The 10,555-nt window shown below is 58.4% G+C and overlaps 1 protein-coding gene across 1 annotated transcript; it reads left to right on the top strand.

The window, feature by feature from the left end:
• Positions 1 to 5,716: 5,716 nt before the first annotated feature.
• MADCAM1 (mucosal vascular addressin cell adhesion molecule 1) lies at positions 5,717 to 10,391 on the top strand. Its single transcript, XM_045863918.2, has 5 exons — positions 5,717 to 5,867; positions 6,111 to 6,383; positions 6,781 to 7,104; positions 8,782 to 9,156; positions 9,804 to 10,391. Exons 1-5 carry the CDS (start codon positions 5,807 to 5,809, stop codon positions 9,911 to 9,913), a joined length of 1,143 nt encoding a protein of 380 aa, XP_045719874.1. The 5' UTR covers positions 5,717 to 5,806; the 3' UTR covers positions 9,914 to 10,391.
• The last annotated feature ends 164 nt before the right edge of the window (positions 10,392 to 10,555 follow it).

Genomic DNA, 10,555 nt, shown 5'->3' with positions numbered 1-10,555 from the left:
CAGACCCTGCTCCTGAAAGAAGCTCCTTGGGCAGAGAGCTTCCCTGAGGGGGTCTGGTCTGAGCGCTGACTGTGACCCCCAGCCTCAGCGCCTCCTCCCTCCACAGTCCGGCCTATGGGACCCCCAGCCTAGCCCCTATGCCTCCCCCAGGCTTACCCACCCAGTGTTTCCCAACCGCTGGTATTGGGGCTGAGTTGTTCCCTGGGCGGTGTTGGGGTGTTGAGCAGCAGGGGCACCCATCCACTCCAGGCCAGGAGCACCCCAGCTCTGACAACCACGTGTGTCTCCCAGACATCACCCAGTGTCCCCTCAGGGCAGGACTGCCTGGGTGAGAACCACTGTCCTAACCCATTGAAACACCAGGGGTTCCCACATCTCAGCCTGGGGTTAGGTGGAGCAGAGGGGAGCTCCTCACCTCAGGAAAGGACATTTCCATTCGGTGCTCAGGACAGGCCACAAACCCAGCCTGAGGTCAAAGCCCCCTGCTCACTAGAGCACACAGGTCACTTAAATTCTCCAGCAACCATGTTGAAAAAACAGGAAAAAATGTGGCATAAATAGGGGCTCCTGACTGGCTCAGTGGGTGGAGAGTGCGACTCTGGTTCTTGGGGTTGTGAGTTCCAGCCCCACACTGGGTGGAGAGGTTACTTAAAAATAAAAATCAGGATGCCTGGGTGGCTTAGTCCATTAAACATCTGCTTCAGCTCAGGTCGGGATCTTGGGGTTCTGGGATCAGGCCCCACACCAGGCTCCGTACTTGGCAGGGGGTCTGCTTGAGATTCTTTCCCCCTCCCCATCCCTCAGCTCCTCCCCCCCTCACCCCAGGCTCTCATGCTCACGCGCTCTTTCTCAAATAAATAAATAAAATCTTTAAAAATCCATAAAATTTAAAAATTAAAAATTAAATAAAAGTAGATTCACAAACCCAAGTTGTTACAAAGTCAATTTAAGGTTTTCCAGTAAATGAGTCAAGTATCTGCTTTTAAGTTGAAATGTTAATTAAAAGTTACATTTCAGGTGACCAGTAGGCACACATGACTGGCAGCTCTGCCCTAGCCTCCGTCGTGTGACCCAGCCTTGACACTTCCCCAGCCCAGCTCTCCAGGGGTTGGGCAGCCGGGCCGCTCTAGCACATGGTTGGACACTGGAGAGCAGATCCAGCCCTGGACCTGGTGACCGTGGACAAATCCTTCTGAACTATCTGAATTTATCACCACACATCTGCTTTGGGAGATGGTCTACCTCCTCATAGAAAACCCAAAGATTCATCAACACTGGGTCTGCATCTCTGTGGGGTCATAGCAGTGACTACCTCCTCAGATACCGCTGGCCCCCACTCCATGAAGGCTACAGGGCATGGTCAGCTTGGGGTGGCAGAATGGGGAGGGTCCTCAGTCAGCGGAGGACAGAAGAGTGGCTGGATGGGTGGATGGGCGATGGATGATGGACATGTGGACAGGTAGATGGCCAGACGATGGGCAGATGAATGGATGGATGGGTAGGTGGACGAATGGTCAATAAGTGGAAAGACAGATGGACAGGCAGGTGGGTGGATGATGCATGAACGTGTCAGTCTCTGGTTAGACTGATAGATGATGACCTCACCCCTGAACTCCACCCTGGTCTGCCCACACCTCCTAGGATCAGTTTGGGTGTGTTCTGCCCTCTGCCCTGCAGGTGTCTGGGGGGGTGGTGACCCGCCTGCAGTCCCATCCCCAGGTGTGGGGCAGAACATAATCACCAGCATCCTCGGCCTGTGCAAGGGCCCCACCCTCTACAGCTTCGTCTTCTACCTGTTCCACGTGGAACTGAGCAAAATGGTGGCCTGGGGCCCCGGACAATGCTGCCAGGACCAACATGGCAAACCCTTCAGACAAGGTCCCACCCTCCACCCACCTGTGTCCCACCTGTCCCCCTGCCTGTCTCCAGGGACAGGAACACCACATTGGCCTCTCTTCTCACTGGACCTTCATCCTGGGCCACTCTTTCTCTTTGGCACCTGCCCCATTCTCCTCCAGCCCCTGGTCACCCTTTTGACCCCCCCCAGCACAATCACCTGGCCCTGCAGCCCAGAGCCCACAAGAAGCTTGGTGGGGGTCCCCAAGCTGTCCCATAGCCCTTTGGGTGGGGGCCCCATCAGCAAGGAGCTGCTGCTGGAGGGCAGCATAGCCTGAGTTAGCAACAGGACCTGAGATCAGGGGTTATACTTCTGGGAGCCCCAGCCTCAGGACGGTAGAGCCAGCACCCCAAAATCAGCTCTCACCAAGATGTGCCTTCTTGCTCCTTGGGGCAGGTGAGGGGCCTGAGGATCCTCAAGGCCCTCACCCTTGCCTGTTCAGCTCATTTAGGGTTACCCCAGCATGAACCCTCCACTCCTGGTAGGGGACGATCCGCAGTCCCCAGGGATGCTGGGCCCAGCTATGGGGCCTTTGAGGGCCACCCTGACCCTACTCCACCCCCAAGGGCCTCCATCCAGTCTGTCTGAACCCAGATGTCACAGCCCAAAGCCTCTGACCCCTTGATGCTCATGACAACTTAAATCTCAGGCCCTCAGACCGGCCTCAAGGGGTCAGGCAGTGTGCAGACGCCAGGCTCTGACAGCCCTGGCCACCACCAGTGTGGGGTTCAGCTTCCCAGAGAAAGAGAAGTTGTCTTTTTTTTTAAAGATGTTATTTATTTATATGGGAGAGAGAGAGAGTACACGGGGGGGGGGGGAAGGGAGAGGGAGAAGCAGACTCCCCGCTGAGCAGGGAGCCCAATGCAGGACTAGATGCAGAACTCGACCCCAGAACCCTGGGATCATGACCTGAGCCAAAGGCAGATGCTTAACCCACTGAGCCATCCAGGCGCCCCAGAGAGAAGTTGTCTTCATGGGCATTTGGTGTTATTTACTTGGGGCTCTGGCCCCCAACCTTGGTGCCCTGGGTGTCATCCCTCCTGCCAAGCCCCCTTGGTCTAGCTCAGCCAGGCAACTTCAGGGCAATTTCTCTAGCCTTCTAGAGCCTTCTATGGGTATTTATTAAAAGATCATTCACAAAAAATAATAAATAAATAAATAAATAATCATTCACAACTTCCCTTTCCTTCCCCCCTCCCCCATCCCTGAGACCCACAGAAGCAGGGAGTGACTGTGGGGCGGGGGGAGGGGGGCATGTCCTAGGTAGGGGGTCCTCCAGCATGAAAGACACTGCTCTTGTGGCCCCAGCCCACCCCAAAGAAAGAGCTGTGAGCCCCCAACTGGCCGGTGGTACCAATGAGTGGAGCTGGCCCAGCCCAGGTGAGAAGGGTGTCCCTGGAGAGATGGGCATCTCTGGGGGGCTGGGGCAAGCTGGCCCCTCCTGGATACCCTCTGAGGAGGCCAGGTCCCCTTCAAAGCGCTGCTGCTGTCATGGAAGGTTGAGGCCAGGATGACAGGTCTTGGGGGGGCTGGGACCCCCCATGGGAAGGAGGTTTCCTGCCCAGGCCACTGAGGACTTCCTCCTGGGTGGGGACAATGCCGGGAAGGGGAGGGGATCTGCAGGCAAGCACAGCAGGAAGCTCAGGTTGCGGGGGCAGGGGGAGGTAGAGGGATGACCTCAGTCCCCACGGAGGCTGCTGGCTCCATGGGCTCAGTCTCCCAAGCACAAGACCAGATGTCCCAGATGCAGGCAGGACATGTGGTTCAGTCCCTGCTAGTGCTGGTCTTGGGCCCCTCTCTTTAGGCCCCTGCCCCCTCCCTCTTCTGCCATCCTCCCTCCCTCTGTCACTCTGTTGCCCCTCCCCACCCTAGGTTCCAGCTTTTCCTTACCTCTGCCCAGAACCCTCTGGGTCTGATCAGCCCACCTGCCCCCTTTCCTCTGGGCACCCATATCACCAGGTCCTCCTTCTGTTCTCTTAGAGTTGTGTGTGTCTTTGAGCGTGGAGGTCTGCCATCCACAGGGGTAGAGCATTTGGAGCCTGGAATGAGCACCATGGAGGACTGGTGATGGATGCGGGAGGCAGGGCCCGGAGAGCTAGGTCCCGCCCTCCAAAGGGCCTTGGCTGGGAGGGAGGCAGGAAGCAGGGTCAGGGGCTGGGAAGAGGCCCATTCACCAGGCCCACTGCCCCCTGCCCGGGTTAAGAGCCCAGCTTCCCGAGAAAGGCCCACACCTCCGGCCTGGGGAGGGCCTCACCTAGGAGTCCACCTTCCTGTGCCACCCTTCCCGGCACAAGGCTACAGGGGGGATGGGACCAAGGAAAACAGGACTCCCAAGTTCACACAGGTGGACCCTTGCCTCACCGAGGCCTCAGTTTCCCAGCCCCTCCTCTCGCCCCTCGGCTTCTGCCTCTGGCAATTAAGACACGAAGGAGGCCCAGATGCAGAGCTAGTGAGGTTCGACCCTTCATTGCCCGGCTGCCCCTCCTTTTCTTCCCAAGCCAGGGCAAGCGAGGCACCAGCCACACACTGAGGTCAACCGGAAGCACACCAGGACCCTCCGTTCTTTTCTTCCTGCATGCCTGCTGTGCATGGGGTCTGGGGTCGTGGGTGGCACTGCCCAACAGACAAGATCTACCTCCAGTAAATGGGAAATGAGGTTTTAGCTACATGACGTCATCAAGGGCTACAAGGAAAACGCAGCGGGGGAGAGTAAAATTGAGGTGGGGAGGAGTGAAGCTGGTTGGGGAAGACTCTGAGGAGGCAACATTTGGGCAGAGACTGGACAGGGTGAGTGAGTGCACAGCCTTGCCGAGGCCCTGAGGCTTCCTGATCCTGCGAGGCTTCTCTCCTTTGTGCCACAGGCAGCCTTGGGGTGTCAGCATGCTCAGAAAGGTGTTTCTAAAACCACTCTGGGTGCTGGGTGGTACATGACCATGAAGGACAGAGAAATGAGGCCAGGCTGAGGGGCAAGGAGAAAAGGGTGGATGGATTTCTCAGGACTCACTGATGACAGCTGTGAGTGGGCAGCCGGGCCAGAGTCCCTTCCTGGTCTTCCCCTGTAGACCTCAATTCCTGTGTGGAACAGGGCAGGGAGGCAGCCCCCTACCCTGAGTTCCCAGTGTCCCACAGCCCTAGCTGTTTTACCGAGGAGAGACAAGCTCAGAGGTAGGTGGTGAAGTGTCTCAGCTCCATCAGTCCCAGGAGACCCTCACATCGAAGAGAATGTGACCCCTAGGAGACCCCCATCACCCCCACAAGATCCTCACCCATGAAGGACTCTTCTTCCAGGAAGTTCCACTCCCAGGAGCCCCCCACCCCCAGGGGACTACCACCCCAGAGACGCTCACCCGCAGGAGACCCCACCCCCAGAGGACCCTCCCCCCCGAAAGCCCCCCACCTCCAGGTGACCCCCCCACCCCAGAGACCCTCACCCGCAGGAGGCCCCACCCAAGGAGAACCTGCCCCGCCCCCCCAGCTCCGCACTTCCGCGCTGGAAGAAGGCTGCTCTCCGTCGCCCCGGCTCAGCCGCTCCAGGCAGTGGAGGCTGAGATCGCACGGCCGTCGGGGCGGCTCGGGGTGGCGCCAGCCCCGGGCCTGGTTCCGATTTCCATACGGTGGACTTGGACCGCCACCCCTCTGTGGCCTCCATCTTCCAATCTTCCCATCCCTCAAAGTGGAGTCCGCTCACACCTTCCCGCCCCGTCTGTTCTGACCTTGGCTGCTGGGTCCCCGCCAACCCTGGCCCCCAGCTCCTGCCTCTCTGTCGCCTCCAGGGTCGGGGGTCAGGGCGGGAAACCCCCTCGGGAAAGCCCCGGGGAGCAGCTGGAGGACGGGGCGGCGGAAAAGAGCCGGGGGCACCGCTATTTAAGGCGCGTCCCCGGCGGGCGGAGGACAGAGCCGACACCGAGCATGGAGCAGAGTCTCGCCCTCCTGTTTCCCTTCTTCCTGGGGCTCCTCCAACGAGGCCAGGGTGAGCAAGGGAGGGGGCTCCGTTAGGGCAGTGAGTTTAGAAGAGAGGGGAGGGATGGGACCGAGGGAAGGCTCGCAGCAGGGCGGTGCGGTGGCTCGGGGAAGGTGCGGAGGACCGTACGGTGGGGGGTCTTGGAGGAGGCCGGGCGAAGGGCAGTGGGGGGGAAGCTCAGGCTGGGGGGTCTGGGGCGGGGACCCGCGGCTGGGGGCGGGGGGCGGGGCTGAGAGCGCCGTCTGCCCGCAGGTGGGCCCTTGGAGGTGGAGCCCCCAGACTCCGTGGTGGCAGTGTCCTTGGGCGGATCTCAGCAGCTCACCTGCCGGCTGGCCTGCGCTGACCACAGGACCCCCTCGGTGCAGTGGCGGGGCCTGGACACCAGCCTGGGCGCCGTGCGGTCGGACGCGGGCAGCAGTGTCCTCTCCGTGCGCAATGCGTCCCTGTCCGCGGCCGGCACCCGCGTGTGCGTGGGCTCCTGCGGGACCCTCACCTTCCAGCGGACCGTGCAGCTCCTGGTGTTCGGTGAGCTCCCACCCCTCCCCGCCGCCTGTGCACCTTCTGGCCACCCAGCAACCCTGCCTTACCTCCCTACCAATACCACCTGTTCCTGGGAGCCTTCCCAGATTGCCCACCCTGCCCCCCAGCTCAAAGGCTGTATCAGCTCCACCTATGTCGCTCTGCAATCCATTTCTTCCCTTCATCATCCCTCCTCCCCCTACCTGACCCCCACTCTTTCTGCTCTGGACCTGTCTCCAGTACTTGACATTCTAGACACACAAGCTGTGGCCGCTGGGTCTTCCCCTGACCCCACGCACCAGCAGTCCCCACTCACCCCTTGGCCCCACCCCAAGCCCCCTCCTCAGGGCCCAGTACTGACCGTATGGGCTCGGCCCACCCAGCTCACACCCTCTGTCCACAGCATTCCCAGACCAGCTGACTGTCTCCCCAGTAGCCCTGGTGGCCAAGCAGGACCGAGAAGTGGCCTGCACCGCCCATAACATCACACCTGCCAGCCCTGAGGCCCTCTCCTTGTCCCTGCTCCTGGGGGACCAGGAACTGGAGGGGGTGCAGGCCCTGGGCCGGGATGTGGAGGAGGAGCCCCAGCAGGGCGAGGACCAGCTGCTTCGGGTAACAGAGCGCTGGCTGCTGCCCCCGCTGGAGATCCCCACCCCACTCACCCTCCGCTGCCGGGCAACCATGAAACTACCTGGCCTGAAGCTGAGCTACCAGCGGGCCATTCCAGGTGAGTCTTCGGGGTTCTGGCCAGCCTGCACTCAGTGCCCCAGGAAGTAGGTGAAGTCCCCCCACCCAGCTCCTATGAGCCTTGATGGGTGGTGCCCAGGGGCTCTTCTGGAATCCTGGCTCCACCCCTCCCCCCCCCCCCCCCGCCCCCGGTGTCCCAGTCTGAATCCGTCACAATACCCACAGCAGCCAGCAGCCACAGCAGGGGAATCCCACATGCCTCCAGTGTGATACTCCTCATAAGTTTATTCAGCCATTCAACAGGTTAACTGAGCACCTACCCTATGCTGGACCTCTAAGATCCTGTCCTGCTTTGCCCACAGTCCTTCAAGGTTCCTACCTCCCTCCGGGTACAAACCCAAATCCTCCCATGTCCACAGGGCCATGAACCACCTGCCCTCACCTCCTCCGTCTCCCCCCATCACTCTGCTCTGGCCACATGAGCCTCCCAGCTGCTCCTCCAACAGGCCAGGCATGGTCCTGCCCCAGGACCTTTACATATGCTCCACCTCCACTGGGAATGCTCTTCCCCCAGCTCTCTCCATTGCTCCCTCACTCACCTTCCCGTGAGCCTTCTCCTGACCTGTCTAAAGGGTCAAAGTATCCTTACTACCTCGTACACATAGATATATACACACACACATATGCACATACACACACACAAGCCCTTTCTCCTATTGTATGTTTTTTGACACCTTTTATCAATATATGGCATCCTGCATTTTCTGCTCATTTTTCCCATTGTCTGTATCCCCTACTGTTGGCTTCACTGAGAAAGAAATATGTCTTGTTCGTGGCTATGTCCCCAGTGGCTAAAACAGTGCCCAGCACAGAGTAGGTATTCAACACATACATTCTGGATGGATGGATGGATGGATGGATGGATGGATGGATGGATGAAACCACAGTGCCCAGCACATAGCAGGTGCACAATAACTACTTGCTGAATGAACAAATGAAAACATTTAACTTGGGGCTGAGGACACAGTAGGTGCTCAGTTCATGTCAGACATTATTAATTTAACAAACATGTCTAATGTGGGACAGGCACTGTCCACATCATGAAGCCCCCAGCAACCTCTCACTAAAGAAGCACAAATTTCTTCTCCAGCAGGGCACCCTGAAATTCATGTTAATGCACATGGGGTCATCAGGGGTGGGGATGGAGCGAGGGAGCTCCCAGGGGACTGGAAGGGGGGGCAGGTAGGGTGCGATGGGAGGCCAGAGAGGCCACTGGATTTGAAAGACATTTCATGGTAGGATGGACAAATCCCCTCCTGGATCCTCAGTCTCCCCATCTGTACCACAAGGAATGGAGCACCCCTTCCCTTTGCCAGGGAGCACCTTCCCCTCTCCACCTCCCAGTCCTGTAATTTATAAAATCCAGGTCTCACCAACCCTGCACTCTGATCACTCTCCATGGCAACCCCCAGGATGTGGCTCTCACCCCCTATACAGTTGAGGAAACTGAGACGCAGACATTCAGAAGCTCACCCAGAGTGGGGAGGGGACCAAGACAGACCCTGACCCCGCTCCTACCCACTGGGATACCCTTTGATTTGCCCAAGTGGCCCAGGATGGGGCTTCAGCGGTTCTGGTCCTACCCCATGGTCTAAACGGAGAGACGGGCAGAAGAGGGAGCCTGGGGCAGGAGAAAAACCATCACCTTGTTTTCCAGTCCTGCACAGGCTGACCTCCCCGGAGCCCCCTGTCACGACCTCTGCCGAGGCCACCCCAGAGCTGAGCTCCACCCACAGCTCCGAGAGTCCAGGACCCCCACCAGGGAACAGCTCCACCAGGCCCTGCCACCCTGAGATCCGCCAGTCACCAGCAGCAGGGGGTCTGGAGCTATTTTGTGAGGCTGTCTGTGACCCCGGTGTGGCAGTGGGCTGGACCCAGGCCCCCGGGGGTCTGGAAGCCTACCAAAGGTGGGAGGCTGGGGCCCAGGCTTGGCTGAGCGTGCCCTGGGCCGGCTGCAGCCCTGAAGGCTGGTTTCGGTGTCGCCTGGACCCAGGGGGACAGATGGCCAGCCTGTACCTGGTCCCGGAAATCTGTGAGTTCTGGGGGCTAGGGAGGGGTCCGGGGGAACCTCAGAGGGAGGGAAGCCTGGCATCAAGACCTCAGACAAGGGATGGGCCTGCCCAACTTCAGTCTCCCCAGTTGTCCAGTGGGCTTCCCTAACGGTGGAAGATTCCAGTTACTTGGCACTGTGAGGACTGCAAATTTCAGAAACTCTAGATTCACAGTACTCCTTAAACTCTAACCTGTACAACCCACAACAGCCTGTAGGATAGAAATAGAATAGGGCCACTTAGGTAGTTTCAAATTTTCCAGTAGCCACATTTAGAAATATAAATGAGACATTTTACATTCTTTTCTTTTTTTAAACTAAGTCTTCAAAATGTGTGTAATTACACTAACAGCATGTTGCATTCGGATGAGCCATATTTCAAACAGGCGTGGTGGGCAGCCAACTCACTTCCAACCATAAGGTCCTATGTGCCTTTCAAAAGATCCACTCCAGAAGTCCTTTGGATATTTCAGCAGTTTTTATACACTTCAAAAGACACTCTAAACCATGAAGTCCTTTGCAAAATCTCAGGGAACTCAGTAAATGTGGAAGCCCCTAGCAGATTCTTGTGAGCTTCTCCCCCACACCTGCAAAGAGGTGCTCAGGACTCTCGACGCTTCCTTCTCCAGGCTCCCAGACAACACCCCCAGCCCTGTGGACGGGCAGCTTGGTGCTGGGGCTGCTCTTCTTGGTGTTCCTCACCTATCGCCTGTGGAAACGCTGCAGGCCCACCCAGTGACAACCAAGCCCACCGGCTCCTCTGGGCCCCCTGCCCCACCTGGACGGATTGAGGGGGACTGGCCTGCCTTTCCTTCCACACAGTTGCAACCAGAGGACAACTGCAGGGTTCTGGACCTACATGGTTGAGAGCTGACCATTAGCCCCTTACCCTGATGGCCAGCATCTGAGTTTCCCCTCAGTGGAGCCCCTGAGGAACCCCCCCCCCAGCAATGGTCCAGAGCTGGAGAATAAAGAGCATCTGGTCTGACCTCAGTGGTTTCTGTGGGGTTACAAGGATGCTGGAATCTTCCACACAGCTCCAGCTACCCTCTGCACTGGGAGACTCCCTCAAGAGATGAGGATGGACAGGACCCCCAACCCCTACTTGGCCAGGTCTGGGGAAAGGGAGCAACAGGGAGCGTGGGTTCTGCCTGCGGTGGGGAGAACACAGCTTGTACCTTTCCCCGGATGGGGGGACACCTAAGGAATAACTAGAAGTCCTCAAAAGAAGTGGGGAAAGTTGAGGGGGTGCACAGTGTGGACAAGACACAGAAGTGGCTTGTTAAAGGAAATCTTCTCTCTCTTGGGGTGGCTTGGGAGCTAAGTCGGTCGGGTGGGGGAGAGGCGAGGAGGAGTCTGGGAGTCAGATCAGCAGATGAAA

The sequence above is a fragment of the Mirounga angustirostris genome, unplaced genomic scaffold (assembly GCF_029215605.1).
Source record: "Mirounga angustirostris isolate CCGP_5_RB_7025 unplaced genomic scaffold, mMirAng1.0.hap1 SCAF_1, whole genome shotgun sequence".
In the NCBI taxonomy this organism is placed as follows: domain Eukaryota; kingdom Metazoa; phylum Chordata; class Mammalia; order Carnivora; family Phocidae; genus Mirounga; species Mirounga angustirostris.
The sequence above is the reverse complement of the archived record's forward strand: the minus strand, read 5'-3'. Positions and strand labels throughout refer to the sequence as shown.

What these genes read in the sequence shown, in the direction of transcription:
- MADCAM1 (XM_045863918.2), top strand. Translation starts at nt 5,807, where the DNA reads ATGGAGCAGAGTCTCGCCCTCCTGTTTCCCTTCTTCCTGGGGCTCCTC. An exon ending in GCTCCTCCAACGAGGCCAGG is followed by an intron (nt 5,868 to 6,110) that starts GTGAGCAAGGGA and finishes GTCTGCCCGCAG; the next exon opens with GTGGGCCCTTGGAGGTGGAG. An exon ending in CTACCAGCGGGCCATTCCAG is followed by an intron (nt 7,105 to 8,781) that starts GTGAGTCTTCGG and finishes CTTGTTTTCCAG; the next exon opens with TCCTGCACAGGCTGACCTCC.